The 24,584-nt window shown below is 41.3% G+C and overlaps 2 protein-coding genes across 2 annotated transcripts in view; both read left to right on the top strand.

Annotated features, from left to right (window-relative positions):
* Positions 1–14,781, top strand: part of LOC128740703 (kinesin-like protein GA13060) — a 195,890-nt gene extending 181,109 nt beyond the window's left edge. The window contains exons 8-12 of the mRNA XM_053836267.1: positions 11,559–11,759; positions 11,897–12,117; positions 12,183–13,801; positions 13,862–13,966; positions 14,037–14,781. Of these exons, the coding sequence (XP_053692242.1) occupies positions 11,559–11,759; positions 11,897–12,117; positions 12,183–13,801; positions 13,862–13,966; positions 14,037–14,781 (2,891 nt within the window). The remainder of the gene's footprint in view (positions 1–11,558; positions 11,760–11,896; positions 12,118–12,182; positions 13,802–13,861; positions 13,967–14,036) is intronic.
* Positions 1–24,584, top strand: part of LOC128744639 (uncharacterized) — a 379,511-nt gene that overhangs the window by 245,397 nt on the left and 109,530 nt on the right. The window lies entirely within an intron of this gene.

Below are 24,584 nucleotides of genomic sequence, written 5' to 3'. Positions count from 1 at the left end.
TTGAATTTATAGTTGGTGCTTACTGCTTAAAGAGCCGACCTGAAGGATCAATTCAGATCAGAGCCAACGTCAGTAGGAAGAGGGCAAAGTGGAGGGTTGGTTAATTGAAGTGCGAAGTTGGAGTTAATCTAGCTTGTTTATTGTGCTTCTGAGGGGTGCCATGTATCGTATTATTATATTCCGTTCTTTTCTATTCTACTCTCTCTACTCTACTCTACTCTACTCTACTCTACTCTACTCTACTCTACTCTACTCTACTCTACTCTACTCTACTCTACTCTACTCTACTCTACTCTACTCTACTCTACTCTACTCTACTCTACTCTACTCTACTCTACTCTACTCTACTCTACTCTACTCTACTCTACTCTACTCTACTCTACTCTACTCTACTCTACTCTACTCTACTCTACTCTACTCTACTCTACTCTACTCTACTCTACTCTACTCTACTCTACTCTACTCTACTCTACTCTACTCTACTCTACTCTACTCTACTCTACTCTACTCTACTCTACTCTACTCTACTCTACTCTACTCTACTCTACTCTACTCTACTCTACTCTACTCTACTCTACTCTACTCTACTCTACTCTACTCTACTCTACTCTACTCTACTCTACTCTACTCTACTCTACTCTACTCTACTCTACTCTACTCTACTCTACTCTACTCTACTCTACTCTACTCTACTCTACTCTACTCTACTCTACTCTACTCTACTCTACTCTACTCTACTCTACTCTACTCTACTCTACTCTACTCTACTCTACTCTACTCTACTCTACTCTACTCTACTCTACTCTACTCTACTCTACTCTACTCTACTCTACTCTACTCTACTCTACTCTACTCTACTCTACTCTACTCTACTCTACTCTACTCTACTCTACTCTACTCTACTCTACTCTACTCTACTCTACTCTACTCTACTCTACTCTACTCTACTCTACTCTACTCTACTCTACTCTACTCTACTCTACTCTACTCTACTCTACTCTACTCTACTCTACTCTACTCTACTCTACTCTACTCTACTCTACTCTACTCTACTCTACTCTACTCTACTCTACTCTACTCTACTCTACTCTACTCTACTCTACTCTACTCTACTCTACTCTACTCTACTCTACTCTACTCTACTCTACTCTACTCTACTCTACTCTACTCTACTCTACTCTACTCTACTCTACTCTACTCTACTCTACTCTACTCTACTCTACTCTACTCTACTCTACTCTACTCTACTCTACTCTACTCTACTCTACTCTACTCTACTCTACTCTACTCTACTCTACTCTACTCTACTCTACTCTACTCTACTCTACTCTACTCTACTCTACTCTACTCTACTCTACTCTACTCTACTCTACTCTACTCTACTCTACTCTACTCTACTCTACTCTACTCTACTCTACTCTACTCTACTCTACTCTACTCTACTCTACTCTACTCTACTCTACTCTACTCTACTCTACTCTACTCTACTCTACTCTACTCTACTCTACTCTACTCTACTCTACTCTACTCTACTCTACTCTACTCTACTCTACTCTACTCTACTCTACTCTACTCTACTCAGACCGATTTTGTCAGACATCATCTATTTCAGAAATATCTTTAAACAAGTAAAACCGGCCAGCTAGCTTCGATGTACGATGCTGGTCGAACAAGCCAGTCGGCGTATGTTTGAATCTCTGTTGGGCGGTGCTACTGAAGTCAGTAAGATCGTTGTACACACTGAGAAAACTTTTCGTATAGTTTCTATTTGTCCCAGTAAATGCATTGCATTGTGCCCAGTAAATGAACTTTATGCCAAACAGTTTTCATTTATGTGTTTTGAACAGTTATAATTCATTAAAATTCATATAGAGTAAGGAGGGGTAAAAGTGCGATGCGGGTAAGAGTGCGATTCAGTGATTTATCGGTGCAGATTCTGAGTAAATTTTCTACATTGGCATGGATGGGTGACTACTTTGACAGCTTGAATCTAACGTAAACTTTGGTTGCTTACGATGCATAGTTGCTGAGTTATGTGCAAATGTTATTTTAGGGCGGGTTTGATGTAATTTTTTGTTATACGGCAAACACGATATCAACAGGAGGATATTACTTCTTGAAAATTTGTAGCAGCGTTTTACATCACTCACATATCTGTTTTGAAAATACGGTGAAAATAATTTACAAAATATATTTCACTTTTCCGTAATGTAATCTAACCCCGTCAAGCGCCTAGCGGGGTAAAAGTTCAATTCACGGGTGGGGCAAAAGCACGATTCATGGGCGAGGCAAAAATGTATTGCTAATTATATACAGCATTAAGCACTATATTACAGATACTAGAAATGAAAGATCTGCAGAAAACTGTGTGCTCTACAGATGTTGGCCGAAGAAAAACAATTCCACTGATGAAACAAAAAACAAACGTTTTGAAAAGTTTCGATTTAACGGAGGCTGCAATACACCAGCGTAAAATAGAAAAGGTGCAAATTGAGAATATCCCTTACCGAAACATAACGCAGACTGAAGATAATATGGTTTTGTTAGCTACTGCTGGGCTAATTTCATGGATTCGAGCTTCGAACTTTTGCCCCGTGGTATTCGCGCTTTTGTCCCGCTAGTGGGGTAAAAGTGCGAATCAGCACTTGATCAGAAGAAAGAAGAATTTATTTTGCAAAACACTATTACCGCAGATGATTTATAGTTGAATGTGAAGACATTGAGTTACTGCATCACTATAAAATATATTATGTTGTTGTCCTTCTTTATATCTCACGAAAATTAATGACAACTACAAACATCGCACTTTTGCCCCGCCCTACTCTACGTATAATTTTTATGTGTTCTTCTGGGCGGATTGTGTTTATATGTAGCACATGATAATCATATGGATTTTCATATGGAAATTTACCATTATGCATTATGCAGATTATTTTGAGTATAGCCCCGTAGTTGCCCTGTACTCTAGTAACCGGCTGCGAAGTCTGTCGATAAAGAAGGGTCAAATTTTAGAAAGTCGGCCCAAGGCTTCGTTTTTTTCTAATTGAATTTCAGGCTTAATTTTAAATTTAATTTAGATACAAATTTAAGTCTGCATTCACATTAGGTTTAAAATCCAATGCCAACTCTAATTTGAGTGTCACGTTCAATTTCGTTCTTGATTTTTAGTGTAATTTAAACTTAAGTTTGATTCCTATTTAAAGTAAAATTTTGGGTCCAACTTAAAATCCGATTTCAAGTTCAATTTAAAATCTAATTGTGACATATTCCAGCGTTACGGGACACAATTAGCACCTATTTTGACTATGTGAACTGCTTCCGTATTAACCAATTTTTTGGCAAATACCTTGTAAAATAGTTGATTAACGAGGACATTATCTTCCACTTGAATGCCAGGGATTTGATGAAAGCAGCAACTGATTTCCATAGTAGGGATGGTGTCCCATAACGCTGGAGTGTGTCTTATAAGTCTGATTTAGATTAGATTTAGAAGTCCAGTTTCATAGAAAAATTTAAATTTTATTTTCAGTCTGATTTCATGTTTAATTTCAAGCAAGTTTTCTACGTCCAACTTCATCCAATTGTAAATTCAAATTTCAGAATTTCAGAGTCCAATTTCAAGTTCAATTTAAATACAGTTTCAAGTTCGATTTCTAATACAGCTTCAAGTCCAATGTAAAGTACACATTAAGTCCAACGTCAATGTAAAATTTAAGACCAATTTCGTATTTATATACAATTTCAAGTAAAATTTTCGAGAGTACCACATCAGGCATACGGACGTTAGGCATAATTTACTAAGCAGCTCAACCCGAATGCGAAAAGACGGGGATTCATAATTGGTTGTGAGTGATGATGCAGGATTGACGCGTTATTGAAAGTGAGAAATTAGACCAAGTAAATGTATTGTAACAAAGAAATTGACCGAAAATTTTATGCTGCATGTAAAATGTAATGTAGTAAATTAATTTCATAATTGTTTTGTAGACGTCTGATGATGGCCAAAGGAAAACAGTAGGCAGAAACGTCACACTAAATCAACAGCTTTTGATTTTCACCGAAATGAATCAACAAGTTCTAATACTATTAGTGCCAACGTGATCTAAATTATCAAATGATTTAACTTTTACCAGAGCGAAAAACGAAAAGTTTTATTAAATTATGGCTACGACTGTCAAGCAGCGAAAGCTTAATCGGTTTCATTGCTGCTCTCAGCAGAGCCTGATATGACTACATAAGCTAATAACCTGATTCTTATAGAGGTTATAAAAACATTCTGGGCCACTTGGTCAGAAGGCAGTTTTATAGTGGTCATCAGAAAGCTCTGTTGGAGCTCACAGTTTTATTAGCGATTTTATAAAATTGGTATAAAATTTTATAAAATTAGTGAAAACCAGTATAGGAACGTAATGAAACTATGAATTGTTATTTGGGTTATGCCTACCATTCATTATGCCTATCGTTCATTTTTCCTACTGTCCAGTATGCCTAACGTCCATTGGGCCTATTTTCCATATGCCTAAAGTCCGTATGTCTACCATTCGTATGTCTATGGTCCGTATGCCCAACGTCGCGCATCCAAATTTTTCCAATTTCAAGTCCGATTTCAAGTATGATTAGTCAAATTCCATGTCCAATTTAGGTTATTTTTGAAGTCCAGTTTTAAGTAAAAATTAAAATTTTATTTTTAGTCTGAAGTCATGTCTGGGCAGGCAAGCTATCTTGCTTAGAAAGCAAGCTTTCTAAGTTCAAGTTCACCCAATTATAAATTCAAATTTTAATCCGTTTATTAAAGGTAAATTAAAGGTCAAATTTCAAGCTCAATTTTAACTCCGATTTTAAGTTTTCTTTCAAGTTCAATTACAGTTCAGTTTTTAGACATATTTCATGTATAATTTCAAGTGCAATTTGAAAACAAATTTAATTTTGTATTTAGTATAAATTTAAGTCAAATTTTAAGACTGTTTACCAGTCCACTAATGGAAAGTGGCACGAGTCCCACTTTCTCAATAAAATTTAATGCAACCATCAGTGCTTAACCAGCTTAACATTGACCTTAAAATTATTATTTTTATCAATATTATTTGAGAATGTAGTTTTCGGCGAGATTCAGCCTTTTCGGCTTTTCGAGTTTCGGTCTTTTGAGATTCAGCCAAATAGGGTTTCTCTACTAGCAAAGTTGTTACAAACCAGTTGTGGCAACCGATTTATGACTAATTTCAGTCATAAATAAGTTTCTGCAACCTTAGGTGCGAAAAGTGTGCTGCTTGGGTTCAGCCTTTCGTAATTCGGTCAAATAGAATTCCGATCTTCTGTGACAGTTGTTGAAATTCGGCTATTTGTTATTCGGCTTTTCGATACCAACCCGATGAGTTGATGCGAGGGCTAGGGAACACTAATAAGAGTTGGTAAATGTGTGTAAGCCATGAATAGTCTATGAAAAGTTTTGTAACTTATACCAAAAGTTCGTTAGGCCAAATTGCCCCTTATGTTTATGACAATGTTTTTAGGGCCAACGACATTATTAACGACGACAGCATTAAGCTAAATGAATTTATACTAAATTGGCGACCCGATTCTCATTGTACCGTGAAGGCAGGCAATTTCAATGAGCTCCTAATTCGGATCATTCAACTAAAGAAGTCGATTTTTAGTAGATTGAATCAAAAACCAAGGTTCATGTTAATCCTTAAGCTTAAAGCATGCCCTTGAATAATGAATTTTAATTCAATCTTCCAAAAATCGGTTGCCGTAAAAGCACCTAATTCTGCGCATCGCATATTTTCCTTAAAAATCGTACCGTTTTCAAATGAATTGCTCTATGGACACATATTTTCCTAGGTTTGTGACTTAAGATACAAATTTGCATGAATTTGAAAGTGTTGACTGAAATGTGTCGTGCGCAGAATTAGGTGCGTTTATGGAACTTTGGTTGAGTGTTCGAAATTAGGAACTGATTGGAATTACCTACGTTCACGGTATCGTGACGCAGTGATGATTGCCTCAAGTACTGACCCAAGCACTACAATTCTAGCACTTTTAGTTGCATAAACTTATTCATAACCAGAATTAGTCATATATCGGTTGCCACAACTACTTTGTAACAACTGTGTTAGTAGGGTATTCATAGGAAAGCTAAGTTTTGTAAATTATGCCTGACGTTCATTATGCCCATCGTACATTATGCCTACCGCCCATTATGCCTATCGTCCGTTGTGCCTAATGTACATTATGCCTAATGTTCGTATGCCTATCGTCCAAATGCTTAACGTCCGTATGCCAGTCGTCAGTATACCTAACGTTACATAACCATTTAGACCTAGTTTTGTCTCAATAAAAAAATGGCCACAATATTTCGGATTTTCAACCGAATTATATCTACTGGCGAGAGAAATCAAAGTGTGTATGTGTTAGCTCTCTCTCCTCTTTCTACCAGTATTTTTTGTTTTGTTTATGCTTGCCAAGTTTTGCTCAAAATGGCGTCAAAATAAGAATCATTTCGCGACTGCATTGCACACTTCTACGAATTGCAACAAAGATCTCGGCAAAACGTATACGGTACAACATTTCAAAAGCGAAAATGTTGCGGCTTCGACTATTTACCATATCCTTAACTGCTACTCGCAAGCTAGGTAGTGGAATACCAGCCAAAATTATGTACACAGAAGGACTTCGTTCCTTTTCTCGTACTTTCAACAACAAGGATTCCGTGAGCCAAAAGGATGCCGCAAAAAAGTTCAACTGTTCCCAACAGTACATCTGCAAAACATTGAAAAGAGTTGGAATAAAGTGCCGAAAGAAGACAAGAGCCCCGGAATACACTAAGAGACAGATTTCGGCTTTGAAATCCCAATGCCGCTGGTTGATAAAAAGTTATTCCGGAAAATACTTTGTTTTGGACGAGGAAAGTTACTTGGCCCTTTTGAAGACGCACATTGCCGGAAATGACCGATACTATTCCATGGATAGTTCTACTGCATCTTCGAACATAAAATACAAGTTTAAACATAAGTTTGAACAGAAAATGATGCTATACATTGCCATTTTCGAGAGAGGTATTTCTAAGCCATGGTTCAAGCCCTCTTTGGCTATCAATCAAGATGTGTACCAGAACGAATGTTTGAAGAAAATTTTGATCCCGTTTCTATAAAAACATCATGCCGATGGACAAAACGTGTTATGCCAAAAAAACACAATCTTCCCTGGCATAAAATTGGATCCAAGTTGAACTAAAAATGAGACATGAATTTAAACTTGATCTTGGAATTAAATTGAAACTAGACTTAAAATTGAACTTGAAATTAAACTTGGAAATAATCTTGAAATTTGATTTATAATTACAAGTGCAATTGTATTTGAAATCGGAGTTGAAATTAGAGTTTTACTTGAAATTGGCATGAAATTAGACTCAAATTTGGATTTACTTGAAACTGAACTTGATACTAAACTTGAATTTGGGCATAAAATCGTACTTAAAAGTGGCCATAAATTGGATTTGAGATTAGCGGTTCTTAACATGACATTCTGGGCTTTCAGGTTACACCTTGAGGAATTATTTTATTCTATATTAATATTTTTAGAGGAGGTGGGGCACGTGTCTATGGCGGGAATATAAGCAAAGACACACCAGATACAAAAACTTTCAACGTCCCACGTAGTCACCGTTCAACTCCAAGCTAATAAAACTCTATTTTAGTATTTAATGCTTTTGATTGGAAATTCGGAAATCAAAGCCTAATTCTACTAAATTTTTCATATCTTGTAAAGCCGAAGCAAGCTCGTTTCGCAAAAATTATCAATATTCTAAGCCTATTTTTGCCAACTCCATCCTCCATCCACCCCCACTACCCGTGGAAAAACTGCAAACTTTTCGGTGTGCAGTGTCACATATGCGTAACGACGACACGGGACGAGCCTCTTCCCGAACACACAGCACGTAGCAGGGATTTGCTTTCGATTTTTCCTCAAATGAGCCCTATAGAAATTCCGGTCACACATCTCAGTCTCATCATTTTCCGCCAGGCCCCCCGCATTAGAATTGCAGCAAGAAGCTGTGTGGGTGAGTAAAAGACGACACAATAGAAGCAACGAGACCAGCTGCTGCCAGGCCAGGGCCAGGCAGGGCAGAAAGAAAAGAATGACTTCGATGTTGTTGAGAACCCCGCCGGACGGTTGTGACAGTATCGATATAATGCGGAGGTGAGACAGCTCTTTTTATTACCCATTTTCGAACAACAAAACCCGGAAAATAGCCGATCAGGGCAACAGCATAGTGCCGGGGACGGAAATCGATTTATGTGCGAAACTGGATCTTTAAACAGCACACGGAAAGCCGAAGGATTGAATCACACGTGTGCCGGTGGTGCGACTTCTTGCCGTGCGGCACGGCGGCGGTAAAATTCAGTAAGCACTTTTACTGAACCGATTACCTATTGATTGGATGGGTGGACAACAACGGTTAGGAAAGTTTTTCCTTTTCGTTCATTTTTTTCCTGTCGTTTAAGAAACACAAAGCGGAAAGGATCTCAATTGAGGCTATACCATACGGGAGACTAAATCGTTTGACGTTTATGAGAGAAAATGTCCGGATTTCGGCTCCCCCGGTGAGACCTTTCATTATAGTTATTTTATAATCGGGGCACTAACAGAGGGGGTAGCGTAAGGTAGAACTAGAGAAGTTGATCCTTTATTATGGCGTTGATTGAATGATTGGTTGGTAGGCACAGCCAAAAAAAGGGTTTTTGCCCTGCTGTTGGGATTTCTGGAGAAGGGGAAATTTTGTTTAAGATTATCCAATTTCCCAAACTGAATCGTTCTATGTTTTTAGATATTGGTCGTAAATTTTTGCTTTACTGTGATAGGATTGAAGATTAACTCTCAAATCTAGTTTTAAACCGAATAATAGACACTTCTGTATTTTGGTCATGTTCTAAAGCATGAAAAGGATTTTTGTAGCTCAAAATATACCACATTTTATTGGATTCAACATATGTAGAAAACCGTACACAGCACTCAGATTGCTGCGTTCACAATTGGCTCTTCATGATACATATTTGCATTTTACATTAAGCTCGTAATGACGATAACGATCGGTCAACCATCCTGTCTCCTCTCCGCCAATATTCGGTTCGACGGGCTTAGGATGCTGGACCGGCCGACGATATGATACTGCCTACGTCGTCGACAGGGCAGTAGGTTGTGTTGTTAAATGACAGTATTTATCACTGAGAAGAGCGTTCCCTCGGGCAAATGACCCGGCGAGCGAGCTGGAGAAGCTAGCCATAGAAGGGGAGGACCGTCGCTATGTTTTCTGTCCAGTACCGTGCTATTATTTTGACTGGGATTAACAGGATGGACCAACCCACACCATTTTGACTGGATGGAATCGGTGAAGGGTTGCCAAATACATTAAATTCAAAATACACTTAACAATATTCTTTTCTAGAAACAAATAGTATATTTTGTAAATGTTGATATATTGTTTGGCATAGAAATTGATCAAATAACACCGTTTAGATTATATTTATCAACGGAAAACTAGCAGTCATTAACTTTTCGTTAGAAAGCGCAATTTCGGAAGCAGTTTTTGGATCCAAAAGCGGGATTCTGTTCATAAAAATGTAAATACTGTAATCTGAATACAGCGAATATATTTTCATGAACAGAATTTTTGTTTCAAACAAAAAAACTTCTTTTGAAATTGGCAGAATCGATGACGACTAATTTCACCTTAATAAGCTGTTGTGTGTGAGTTGAAAGGCAAAGATCGCTATTGTTTCAACAGTTTTGGCTGGTATCTTGGAACCACTGCGCGGTTCGTCCTGTATTTAGAAATGATCCAGGATGGCAGTTCGCCCTAGACTGATGACCGTCGGAAATATTTTTACACACAACAACTGACGAAATTATACCGAAAAGAGTGTGTTTCCATGTACGCAGTTAATCATGAGAAAAGTAGCTCCGGGATTCTGAAAACCATGATTTGTCTGGTTTCCCCGTGTCGGAAGGGTAGAATAATCGCTCGGCAAGCTGTTTGGGGATTTTTACTTGTTTGTCGTCTACCCCGAAAACGGACTCCACAAGTGTGCAGTTAAATGCATCCAGAGTTGCAGTCGTTCCGAAATGCTAGCTATGCTTCCGACTTCCGTGGGGACCATGAACCGAGACCGAGCGAGAATATTACATCGACAAAAGTCAGGTAGAAAGTCACGTGTGCTGAAGGTTAAACCTGGCTCGGAGGCTTACCGGTGTCTAGCAGGGCAAATACGTGCTGTGACAGTCGGAGAGCAAAGTTCGTGCAAATGGGTTACACGGATCTTCGGGACGGCAGTGCGCTTGTTCTGGTTGAACCAGGCAACCCTCTACCCGGCAAGTGCAGAGTGCTTCAACGTGGCCGAGAGATTAAAAGTTTTAAAGTCATGTTTTCCATTTGCAAGAATCAACTTTTTCCATTAGTAAGGGTTTAAAATTTTATTAAGTTTCAATTAGCACTGCTCAGCATAAGAAGATCAACTGTGAATTTGTTTCAGTCTTAACTCTGTTGCTTTGCGGAAACAATTATTTGTTATTTTTCATCCATCGGAAAATAATTACGCTAATGGCAATTTATTGCTTCGGTTAAAATCATTCCGACGATAGACTACGTTAGAATACGTCATAAAACATAGTACTGACGTGGTCGTAAACGTAGAGAAGGGAAAATTATTCATTCAACAGTTTCCGGACCTTTCTTCCGGCAAGTATTGGTAACGCTTCTCGAGCACGGGTGGCACGTCCTTACTCTACCGCTACTAGACTGGTACCTACAACTGTTTTCTGCTGGCAGACCGCACACTCTTCACCGATAACATTCAGATCGAACAACGAAATTCTCGACTCATTACGGTAATGATTCGCCATTATCATTCTCCTTAAACGTTCGCATCTATCAGGCACGGGAAGCAGGAGAAAAAAGCGTGCGTGCCGCTTGCAAAGTGGGGTGACTCGTCGTTTCGTGCTTGTGCCTTCTGTGCCACCCATCCATTCGCATTATGCGCCTTTGGTTTCCACCGTTAAATGCCGTGCCCGTCCGTCGATTCAGTGAGATTAGATGGATGTAACAGAAGCATCTGTCCTGTATATGATCGAATGACGCTATTTCGTCATGTACGTGTTGCTTCTTTCCAAATGGCGTGTGGATTGCACGACTGTTGCTGCCATAAGTCATAAAAAGTCCGGTGTTTAGGAAATCGACAATAAATTACTTTTGTGTCAGGAATGAGTGGCTTTCACCTCGAATACGCCCCCTGTTTGGTTGATTAAGAATATTTTTGTTGGAAATTTTAGAAGAGTAAGTAAATGTAATCGACGCGAATGACAAATAATTGTTACAATGATATGTTATACCTATTTAAAAAAAATCTCTGCAATATTCTCTGCAATCTGTGATATCAATTATGAAACAGAAATGATTGTAAAGCTAAAGTGTTGAAATTGCACTTTCAAGGATAACTATAAAGCAACAATTTGAATTTATCAAACCATCTCAACCATCACATTTCTTTTTTTTATCGCTCCAGAATCCGATGACTCACCGGGGATGTATTTACGGGACGACTTCCTTGGCCGGCCGACCGAGCTGCGGGCCCCGACGGCGGAGCGGGCAGCGCTCTTCCTGGATCTGGCTCTCTCGGGACGGGCGCAGGGCAGCAGCAACCTGGAGCCGGCACTAATTTATACCCTGCACGTCTACCAGTACAGTTTGTCCGGTAAACGGGGCGGTAAGTTTCGCCGGCGCCGACCGCCATTCAATAAATACACTTTTACGGTTCTGCAGACGTACTTAATTTTCCCTCGTTGGTTCTCACTGTTTTTCGTTTATTTTTCTCTTAAATTGGTTTAACTTAAAATAAAACAGTGGAAGGTGGTCGCAGCCGGTTGCATCTGATCGATCTGGGGGGTTGCGCCAATCGAAGCGGAGGGCTGCCACTGTCCGGTATCGGTAACGTACTATTGGCGATTCTCAGCGGCCAAAAGCATCCACCGAACAGGGACCATCCGCTGACGCCATTGCTGCGGGACTGTCTGGCGCCGCTGACTTGTCATGTGGCTATTGTTGCTCACGTGGTACACTCGCAGGTAGGAATCATTTTATAGGTACTGACTTCAACCATATAAAACGTCAACCATACCGTTGCTTTCAGACTCACACTGATACATTAACCACAATTCAGCTGGCGTCTCGTATCCATCGGATGCGACGACGAAAACCCCGACATCATCTGTTTGCCGACCGTGGTGCAGGTTTAAATGGTTCCTCAGGTCACCAATCCGGCGGATCGTCGGAAGGTCCCGACCCATCCAGTTCGGATTTTTCGCAGGACACCGTAATTTACATGGGACCCTGCGATGATCCTACCGATGGAGAACATCCTCCTGTTTATCTGCCGAGCCTAAACTCCGGCGACAACCGGTGCGCTATGAACAAAGCTCTCAAAGGTTCGGTCGCCGAAAAACCCACCCCGACTGTTACAGCCTCACCCCAGAAAAAGAAAATCACTTCCACCTCCAAGCGTAAGAGCGAAACCTTGCCCCATCCTATTCGGTTGAATTATTTCAATGCCTATTCTTGCCCCCTTGCAGCTCAAAATCCTGCCCCAGCACCGATCCCCATACGTACCGACAGCCTGAAGCGGAATCAAACCTACGGCCAGCAGGCCTCAGCCGGGCCGGAACTGGTAGCAAACGTGATTCAAATTGCATCGCAACATGTTTCACCGAAAGTAGTTGCCGGAGCTTTTAAGCACATGACTAGCGTTAGTAAAAGCTCCAATATTCCCACCCCCAAAGGATCCCCACTTCGGCGATCAAATCCCCCCGTAGCAGGTCCAACTCCCACCCGGGAAAGCCCCTCCCGACAGGTAAGCGAAGAAAAATGGATCGACGGTCCGCGGATGTCTAAATCCAAGGTCCACGAAGCTCGTCATTTACTGAGGGAAATCAATCACGTTAAAAATCATGAAACTTGGGTGGATGGTCCGAAAACAGCCAGCGCATCTCAAGTTTTTCCTCCAGCCATGGGAAGCCATGCGGCCCAAGCTTATGGTTTCATGGATAACCACAAGAAATCTATGATTCGACAGTGGGTTGAGAACCAATCGATGCAGCTCCTGCAGCAGTCGATGTCAGCCAACAACTCACCGGCTCACAGTAGACACCAGAGCTATAATCTACCTAGGTTTAGACCGAGCAAATCCGATGAGGATGGTTTCATTTTAGAGTTGGATACAAAGCAAGAGGAATTGGTGAACCCAATTGCTTTCCGTGGGTTCACCGCCACCAGTGGAGTATTGAACAGTTCCGAGAGCCATGTGCGTACGGGACTCAAACAAGCCTACAGTCTGGATAATCCGGAAATCCAGCCAATGTGTCCAGTATATAGCACGGCTGCGGTTAATACCACATCCATGTCAACCGCAGCAGCAGTCATTACTAGTACCACCGCTCCTCCTTCAGTTAACGACAATCATTCCGAAAGATCGCACCCTGCTTCATCGCACGCTAGTGATAAACCCGCTAGTAAACACGGTGACAGTCAGGAGGAGGAGGATCAAGATAGCGGCCCTTCGGAAGTACCACCGGCATTGCCATTGATGGATCCACTCGGTTCACGGGAAATCTCGCACGAAAGTATTCACCGCCTGTGCTCGAGACACGTGTCTCGGGACAACATGAGCGTTCACAGTCACAATAGTCACAACGCCGGTATGATGGACTGTGGACTGCAGGTAACGGAAGATGAAATCGCCAGAACTATGGGAGGGTATGTATTTGTTCGGATTCCTGGGGAAGTTGGAAACTTAATCCGAATTTTTGTCCACAGAGAGCATCCCCTCAGCGCACTCAGCCATGGTGAACTTTCAGTCGTGTCGAGCTTCAATGTCGGAGGAGATGTTTTTAGTGATTGCGTCATTGGTGATAATATGCGGTAAGTTACTGGGTCTTATTTTAATTGAGTTGAGTGGAAAAATGATGGCGAACCGTGTTCTATTTCACAGTAACCAATTCGATCAACTGGCCCGACTGAGGGAAATCTTCACGTCACAGTTGGCTATGGCTGAAGTGACACCTGCTTTCCGACTCGGTGACGCTGGTAGTGTTTACAGTGAACCGGCATATCGCTTCAACACCGGTCCGGCGAGTGTTTGCAGTGAACCAGCGTACCGTCCCCCGAGTCCTCGGTGTCGTGATTGTCGACAATCGTTAAACCTATCGCGCACACCCAGCCAAAGTTCGTTGCCAAGTCTAACGGGGATCGTTGCGATTGCCGGTATGGAGCAGTATGCTTCCTTACGACATCCTGACGGCGCCTCGGATCCCAATCTGCCAAAGCTGGAGAAAAACACCGAAACTGCGCTCGATCCGGAGGAGCACATCCGGGAGAACCCTCTCGCCGAGCTAGATGACCATGAAGCTCTCAAGGGAAGCAGCTCCATGCTAGCACAGCAATCCCTTCCAACACTACCTCTGCTTCCGCTTTCAACTCCGGAAGCGTACGACAGTGGACACGATTCGACACCGCGAACTTCCAAGCATTCCGGCATCTCGAGGAGAGCGGAAAGCGGATACCACAGTGTAGGTACGGTACGGGATAGTGATGAGTCGAGTTTCGGTTCGGCAGCCTCACGAGCCAACCAGAAGTCCAAGAAACGAAACCGCACGGACAAATCACTCTGCCACTGGTTGCGAAATCCCTTCAACTGCACCTATCCGGACACGGAAGGAGACGTGAGCGACTTCTAGGGACACGTGTAATGTAGTCTTCTTACTTGCATAACTAGCTTAATTTGTTTTGCATTTTCATCGCTGAAGTTGAGTACGTATTCTATATGTACTCGCGTAACTGAGCTGAGCTAGCCGTTGTCTGTTGAATTTAAACTAAAAGAGAAGAGAAATTAGTAGCCTAGGAATTCGTCTAGCGAGCACCTCCCGGAAGACAATAAACTGAATCGCAAAATTATTGGCAAACTACACACAATTGGCAAAATGTGCTATTTTTGGTTTTTTTAAATAGTAGAATTATATAGTCGTAACTTCCCTCTGCATCCGCGTTTGCAAAAAAAATTAATTGTTTTCACTAATCAGAAGGTACAGTTTAAGTTGCTAATCGATGGTGCATCAACTATTTGTACAGAAAAAAACAATGTTATGGGCTATCATCAGTGTGCTGTCGATTAGATTGAACCCATTTGATGGTGGGAAAATAACCATTATTATCGTTCGCGTAACGCATCGGTTTTGTCGTTGCTTCGGTTTATTTTTGTACTGCTATGAAAATTGACTGTGTGTTCTGCATATGCTGCGCTTTTTCTGGTTCCCTTTATATAATTACTCGAAATATGACGTTTGTTGTTTTTTCTTGTGCTGTTCCATCAATCCCTGCTGCTCTGGTAATAGAAAACTTTCGTTTCAATCCGTGAAATCAATGATTGTTTCAATACGATTAATGTCTTTAATTCATTTATCGAAATATTTTATTATTATTTTACATTTCAGTTTGCTGCTATTTTAAATTTAATTAATAAATAAAATTGAAGGTATAAGAACAGCTAAACCGTTCAAATTGACTTCCTCTGAGTTGAATAAAATTCTGTTGATGTATTTCCATATTAACCTTTACTAGGTAAAATTATTTTTTCAAAACGGGGACGGTGTGTTTTCATACAAAAGTTTCATCTAAAAAGATAGAATAAAACCTAAAGAGCTCCGATTTCGTTAAAAACTTTTGTATTCTGTTTCTTTACTAAAAAATGTAATCACTAATTATGCATTTAACTTTTAGACTGTCCCTTCCCGAGTTTGGGTGGTCCAAAATTCGAGCCATCCTACCGATATTTTTTTGATCAAATTAAAAGCGATTCAATAAACTATCAGGTATTAATATGGGATTTATGCTTAACTTTGTACGTCGTAAAGAATTAAAAGCATAAATTATTTAAAAATATTTGGATTAAAATGATTTTGAACAAATGAAGTATTTGTTCAATATTTGTTTCTAATTGAAAAAATTATTCAACGGAGGCAAAATAGAATGTCTCTAGTTGGTTTTGTAGTTGCATTTTATAGTTCGATATTGTTGCAAAACACGTCACTAAACGAGCATAGCAATTTTTTAATCATTTTATGAACGAATCTCGCTCACAAACTATTTAAAATAATTTAATTTATGTGTAATAGATGTAAGTTGAACAATCGAACTAAAATCAGTTACCAATCTATTGCGCACAGTATTTGGCCCTTTTCCCGTATCCCCCAACAACCGTGTGGTAACAATGATATCCCATTGTACGCAAAACTATGGGAAATTTCAATTACCGTTGACCCCCATGGCGGTGGAACAGCACTAAATAACCTAACCAATTTACCAACAACCTACCCTTAACAGCAGCCCATTCGACAGCCATTTGTTACGTACGGCAAAGGGCATAAATCTGTGGAATCGAATTATTTAAATTAAATCGATCCGCAATAATGTAGCGCTGATTTCGCACTTGCATTGCAATGAACTGGAAAAAAAGGATCTCGTAAAAATCAATCCATTTTGGAATTCCCTACTCGCATTAATAAAACCCAACATAGCCGGTCCCGACAGTGTGCAACTGCTGGTGCTGGCACAAAACTAGCCCAGTGTCGATAATTAATCAGTTATTCATGCGACTCAATCATCGACGACGATGACGGCCTCCCGTGGACGACATCATTCACCGATAAATGGAAATCATGTTCAATTTTGCAGCCTGGCCGGGGCCTGTTCGCGGTAACATCAAACAGCAGCAGTAGCAGTAGCACAGCAGCAAAAAAAACCCACAGTTTTAATAGAGTTGAAAAATCATTCCCGATCGATGGAACCAATTGTTTTCGATTAACACTGCCAGAGGCGATTAACGGTACACAGAGAGCGAGAGACAGAGAAAAAAATAAATTTGTTTTATTTTCGAAAATATATACAAACACATACACACACATACACAGAGAGTAAAAGATTTAAGCGCAGAAACGAATCATAATCGATCGACACATGAACCACCCTCTACCCTCCATCCTGTTCATTCAACCATTGCAGTTTCGCTTCTCGATCGAATTTTTACTATACAAAGAGAGAAAGAGAGGGAAAGAGGAGGATAGAGTAGAAAAGCTTTTATCGGAATCGACTATACATAAGGTAAATTATGAGGCAGAATGTATGAAAAATAAAAAAAAAAGTACGAAAAAATTAAGCCATAAACAAAACCAACGCAACCAGCAACAGAAACAACAATATAGCATCGTAATCGATGAACATTGTGCTACCAATCAATATATACCATTGTAGGATGGAATTATTATTATTATTCTTATTATTATTATATATGAAATATTATTATTGCTATTATATTATACAACATTATTAGAGAAATCGGATGAATGGGCAAATGTGGTCATTGAAATAAAAAGCAAAAAGTAATTTTATACAAAATTTGGAGCGACTTATTCTGTGTTTTTTTCTTGTTAACGAATTCGAAAGCCAATTTTTAATAGATTCGCAGCAAAAAAAGCCATCGAAGGTAAGTAATTAACATTTAGAGTTAACGTTGTTACATTTTCTGACTTGCTTTCTTATGGGACAAGTTACTGTATTTTTGTGGAGAATAAAAATTGAATGAACTTTGAAAAATGCTATGCAAACAGTGAAAAATAATTGACTGACTAGGTAGAATTAGAACACATGTCTCTCAAACTTCGATCGAACGCGTATACAATTACACCACGGCTAGTTTATTGATAGCCAGTTTTCTTTTCCGCTCTCCTAATTCCATAGTTTTTACACATTCACCCAGCTAAGTGTATTGTGAGAGTGATTATAGAGCAGTTCCACGTTACTTACTTACTTATGTGGCTTGCCGTCCCAAGACAAAACCTGTTGAACACGGTTTCTCCAGTTAACTCGGTTGTGGGCTACCCCTCTCCAATTTCTCGAACACCGAGTACTCTCCACCAGATCTCGCTCCACCTGGTAACCATCTTACTCGCTGCGCTCCTGGTCGTCTTGTTCCTACCGGATTAGAGGCAAACACCATCTTTGCAGAGTAGTTGTCCGGCATTCTTGCAACATGTTCTGCCCATCGCATCCGTCCAGCTTTAGCCACCTTTTGCATGCTGGGTTCACCTTAGAGCTGTGCGAGTTCATGGTTCATCCTCCGCTACCATACTCTCTTCTCCTGTTCGCCACCGAAGATCGTTCTTAACACGCGTCGTTCGAAAACTTCGGGCACTCGCAGGTTCTCCACGAACTAGAGATGGTCGGGTATAAAAATTTGAATACCCTAACCCGACCCGTACCCGATTAAGAGAAAAATTAAAGACCCGTACCCGACCCGAACCCGCAAGTTTATTATTTTTGATACCCGAACCCGACCGAAACCCGTCGGGTACGGGACGGGCCCGGGTACCCGACCATCTTTAGTGTTAAATGTGGTCAATGGAGATACCCGACCCGACCCGTACCCGGTTTCAAAAACAAAAATTTGGAACCCGTACCCGACCCGAACCCGCAAATTATTGTTTTTCAATACCCGAACCCGGCGGATACAGGTACGGGTGCGGGTTTCGGGCAAATTTTCCGCTACCCGACCATCTCTACCACGAACATTGTCCTTGTTTCATACCCGTTGAGACCAACCGGTTTAATAAGCGTCTTTTACAGGGTACACTTTGTACGGGGCCTTAGTCTGCTCGGTTCCGCTGGCCAGCATGTACTTTGTTTTAGACGTATTTACCTTCAACTCAATCTTTTCTGCTTCGCGCTTTGATCTAATGTACTGTTTAGCCAACGCCACAGATGTTCTGTCCATAATATCCATGTCATCGGAAAAGTAGACGAATTGACTAGATTTGTTGAAGAGCGTGCCCGGTGCGTTGATATCTACTCGGTTGATAACACCTTGTAGCGCTGTGTTGAACAACAGGCATGAGAGACCATCACCTTGACCAAGCCCTCTGTGTGATTCGAATGAACTTGACAATCCAGCTGAAATCCGAACACAGCACTGTATGACATCCGTCGTAGATTGAGTCAGTTTGATAAGCTTCCTGGGCAAGCTGTTCTCGTCCATGATTTCCCATAGCTCTTTTCGGTCGATGGTATCATATGCGGCTTTGAAATCAACGAACAAATCGTACGTGGGAATTTTGTATTTACGGCCCTTTTGGAGGATCAGCCGCAGTGTAAATATTTGGTGCCTGGGCGCCATTCAGGTGTTCAACGAGGTGCCGCTTCCACCTATCGGTCACCTAACGATCGCCCGTCAGAATACTGCCATTCTTATTCCGACCAAGGTTAGTCAAGAGAGGTTTTCTGATGTTCAAATTTGTTTTTGACCCCCGCTGGGTTACCCTTGACGATCACCGAAATTTTCAAAGCGGAACCTGTTGAATGTATAAACAACGTCGATGGTTGCTAACCAATTGTTCTGCGCACTTCTTATCTACAAACTGTGAAAACTAGATCACCTATTTTAGCTCACCTTGATCCCGACACATTTCGGCTCGCGGCACAAAGCCTTTGCGGAATCCGTTCAGTAGCCAACAGAACTTTCGCGTTTCCTAGGACCTTCCAGGTGGCGCTCTTCCTCTCGGAAGATTTGGTTTCGCTGTAGTTTCTTCTGTTTGTTCTGTTTGTGTCTTTCCACGTTCTGAAGTGTAGCACTGTGCATCATGGCCGCCCGCGCATCGACGATACACACCTACGCGTACGTGGATGATGCATCCGATCAAAGCCTCACTGATGAAAATCATTGTGCAAGGTGGACCGGAAGAACGCAAGAAAGTCGCAGTCTCAGCAGGTAAATCTTCAGATTTCCGGCGTGTATAACTAGAAGAAATGCAAGCTATCAGGAGTGTACACGATGTCCTCCTTGCAAACTCGTCCGCAAATGCTGCTACTTCCGCAACTGCAAAAGAGGTATGCTTACTTGGCAGGATTACCCCCCAAATCGTAAAATGACGTTAGTCCTCGAATCCCGCTCGGTCTAGATCACGCCATGCTGTCAAGAGTCGTGAAGGTCACGACAATGAACCCAACGCTATCAAAATACGTTTAGGGTGGATGGCGTTCGGAAGTTGCTCCTGTATGGAGAAAGCAAAACGATACGTGAACTAGGGTATGTTGCTGCTTCGTCGTAATTGGCTATTCCCGTTCTATCCAACACAAATTATTAAAAATATCAGCATTTTTATGACACACAATGCAAAACTAGTTATTGCCTAATATTTTAGTTTGTTGTCTATCACACGCGATTAATCAAAGTGAGCTGAGATCTATTTAAACGCTTTTTATCATTAAAGAAGTCCTACCAGCCAAATTTCCTACGTTTTTTCGTGCGACGAAGAAGAAAATGTCGATTAATCGTTTTAATTTCCGTCATGCATAAATGAAAAACTCACGCAAGGCATTGCTGTTATTCTACAGCCAGGAAAACTTGCCTGACCTGTAGAAATTTTGCAGAATAATATTTATCGGCATGTTGAATAACATACCGTCCTACACAAACACATCCGCGTTAGCTTTGTAAACATTGTTGTGATGTTTAGTTCGGACGATGAAAAATTTTGGTGGACGGATTTTAAAACGGTACGACGCATTTAAACAATAAAATCACTTGCGTAATTTCAATAATATGCTTTAATAATCGCTTTTCAGTGATTTCAAAATTCACGGATCGGAAGGTAAGTGTGTTTTGTCAAATCAGCACAAGAACTTTTGGTGTATTCATTAAATCCACCCAACAAATGATGAAAATTAGAATGGCATTATTTACTACGACAGGAATTAGAAATAAACCCTAAAACAGCGCTAAAAATTGCAAATTCAACAGAGATTTCGATGAGGATCTATGAAAGATGGTGAAATCGTACCGTACCCGTTCGATAGCCTCGGAGTCATTAAAACGGATAAACACAAATGCTCCTGGAAACTAATACTCGTCGGACAAGAGTCGGTCGATACGAATCCGCCCTCTTCTGGAAGTACGATATTGTTCGGCTTCCTGACAGTGAAGCCATGGCGCTGAAGGGGTGGAGATGCTTTGAAAACCGTATGAAGAAGGAAGATGCGCTGGCCGCCCAAGTAACATCACAGGTTTTATGACGCTCCCGTGATAGTTTTTACAACCAACATTTATACCAATAATAAAACTGCATAAATACCAATAGAAAAGTGCAACAAAACTTAAATTGTTGCTTAAGCGACCCAATAAAAGCGAAGATCGACGACCACGTCCGCAAGGGCCACGTCAGGAAGTTGACACAAGAAGAATTGCAAATTCCAAGTTCTCGCGTGTGGTATTCCATTTTTCCCGGATGTAAACCCAAACAAACCACGCAAAATGTGACAGGTATGGGATACAGCTGCCACCGTCCACGCAGTGTCCCTCAATTCCTTTCTACTGAAGGACCCTAACATCAACAACCTGAAACATAGCTGCTACGGGAAACCACGAGTGCCTGAACCACTGTGCACAGTCAACTGCCTTTGTAGAGGAAACCACCATCCTCGTTAGAAACCGTTCTTTGCCAAGTCCGGTAAGAACGACTCCCAGATCCCCAAGTATACTCTACCAGTGGTGCACCTCCTTGGATGAGAACAATATGCTGCGTGTCAAAGGTCGCATGAAAGCATACACAGTCATCGCTATAGATGCAGCTGAACCAGTGATTCTTCCACGGACTCATCATATTACTCACCGCATCATCTCATCAGTCCATGAAAAGTTTGACCACCAGAACCAGGAAACAGTGATCAACGAATACTTCAGTGCTATCGTATTCCTCGCCTGAAAGCAGCGTATTGTTAGATCCGGCAAAATCCTTCTCGCTAAACCACACCCGCCAGCAATGGGTTACCTTCCTTCAGTTCGGCAGGCCGCGCTCTCTCAACCCTTGACGCACATTAGAGTCGCTTATTTCGGCCCGATATCGGTGTCAAGTGAAAGACGTATGGAGAAACGGTGGGAGGCTTACACACTGATTACTGACTCCTGCGTTATGGCTATCCGAAATATCCGAGCTAGGAGGGGAATTCCCGCGATGATTTTCAGTGACCGGGAAACTAACTTCCGAGCTGCTGGTAAGTAGTTGCAGAGCGCAACAGAGTAAATCGACCACGACGTTCTGAAGAGCGAGTTCATCTCACGTAACATAAGATGGTCTTTCAATCGTCCCATTGCACCTCACTTGGGTGGAGCGTGGGAAAGTTTGTTTCGCGCGTAAAGCAGAACCTTAAAGCAATGTAAACGATCAGATATGCAGCATAGGAAATCTTAGAAAACACTTTGGTAGAGATCAAGAACATCGTAAACTCTCGCCCTATGAACAACATTCATGTTGATGGAGACGATTCACTCAATCACTTTCTGTTGGGGTCAGTCAACAGTATGAACTTCTGGGTTTCTCTGGATGATAGCCCTGTCCTACTCCGGAACAGCTGAAAACATTCGCAGGTGTCAGCAGACGCCTCTGGAAGCAGTGGGTTCAGGATTATCTTCCTACGAATATTCGTAGGACCAAGTAGTTCACCCCGTTGAGTCCGATTATAATCGGCGATTTGGTGATCATTGTTGAATCGAAGCTTTCTCGAAATTGTTGGCCGAAAGGTCGAGTCATCGCTACGTGTTCGGCTTCAGATGGCCAAGTGAGAAGGGCGACAGCAGGATGCAGATCGCATTCGGCGGTATCTACGAGCGACCAGCGGTTCTAAATGTAGGCGTAAGAAGAAATACGGTTCATCATGAGTCTTCACGCATTCCGGGGAGGGGAGTGTTTGTTACACCGCATCGTAATGCATGTCTAGCACGACTGCCACCAATATACATCGATGATCGTTTAATCATACCTTTTGTCATTCAAGGGATTGTCGCGTGATGATTGGCTAAAAAGGGGAAGAGTGAAAATGTAAACAATCGAAACAAGCTAAATTCGACAACTGTTAACTGTACGTTCTCGACATTTGTTACTAGAATCCTTGGGACGGCGGAGGCAATCTACACCAGACTAAAAACGGATGCTAGAAGGATAACAGCAGAGTATAATGGAGAGGAGTTCTTATACGGCAGGAGTCACCCTGGTCCTTGGCTGGTAAAGTAAATTAGTAAGATAACTGTACATTTACAGAAATATGTTCGAAAAGAAGGTGATTTTTCATCAAAAATCGCCAATTGGAAGCTCTTAGAAAATTGAGATATAGAAAAACAGCTACGTAAAAATTTAGGTAATTTATTTTCACATGCTGAAAAACAATTCTGTCAAATTTGTCCTCCAGATTCGGGCCGCCTGCAGAAAAACCATGGTTTTGCGAAAAACGCGTTTAGAGTTTCATATAACGATGTACTTGCATTGAGGTGATCCCATAGTTTATGCTGTAATTTTTCAACGAGATCAGATATCAAAAAAACCTTTTGGCAGAATATTTCGGAAGGTATAAGCTTCCCGAAAAAAAAATCGATTTTTTGACTTTCCACTGTTCCTACTGTTTTGTCTTCCTACTTCGACTAGGTGACCAGGAATTATTCATATTAGGCATGGACTGATTTGGCATGATATTACGTGATGATCTCACATGATTTGATCATTGACATTTGACACTAGACATAATCTGCATACGAACGCTTATGTATCAATCACATTCGAGTAGTTCTGAAAAAGTCGAACATGAATCAAAGTATTTTTAAAAGTTGGAAAATCACAGGGGAAATCATAAAATATCGCAGTTCTTAAGAAAGATTTCCACCCAGTGGAAACTTCTCCGATCGGGTTGAGTGTTGCACATTTGCTTTTAAAGAGCACAAAAGCAAGCAATATAAAACCAACTTATGCAGAAAGCAGGTCGCTCTCAATCTTGCCTCTTGCTTTATGCAAACAAACGGAAAACATCGCATAATCATAATACGTCTTCGAAGAAAGCTAAGCATTCTTTTTCGCAATGAAAAAGGCAAACACAATAATCTTCTATAGCAAGAAGGAACTTTCCCGGAGATAACTAAGATGGTGGTGGCAGTGGCTCTCGGTGGCTGTCGATGACAGCGATGGCCAACTGCAAACACCGATTTGAAACTTCCTGCAGTAGTTTCAGTTCCAGGGTAAAAGATTGAGGGTTTCATTGGGGCGTGGAAGTCGGAAAATTCCCCTTTCCCTACCCATTGCGAATCAGATGAGGCCAGAATGCGGAGGAAACTTTCAACTTTTGGCTTTTATTATGCTGCACGTTTTATTGTCATGTTCCGACCGGCCCGGGTTGCTACGGGTAGACTGAGTGTTCCGGTTTGCTGGAAGTCCAAATCACAACAAAAGCGAAAGGGTTGCTGCCCGCAAGATTGTACAACGCTGCCCGATGATTGCTTGGGGACTGCGGACTGTAGTGTGGAGCTTTCCTCGCGTACAAATCACGTGCACCGTTAATGACGTCAATGGGGCATGAAATGGAGCGGGTTCAGAAATCCTGTCTAAAGTTGATGGGATTTGTGCGGTACTTTGTAGAAATTGTAGGTAAATTGTGAACACTCTTCTGACTGAAG

Source organism: Sabethes cyaneus, chromosome 3 (genome assembly GCF_943734655.1).
Source record: "Sabethes cyaneus chromosome 3, idSabCyanKW18_F2, whole genome shotgun sequence".
In the NCBI taxonomy this organism is placed as follows: Eukaryota; Metazoa; Arthropoda; class Insecta; order Diptera; family Culicidae; genus Sabethes; species Sabethes cyaneus.
The sequence above is the reverse complement of the archived record's forward strand: the minus strand, read 5'-3'. Positions and strand labels throughout refer to the sequence as shown.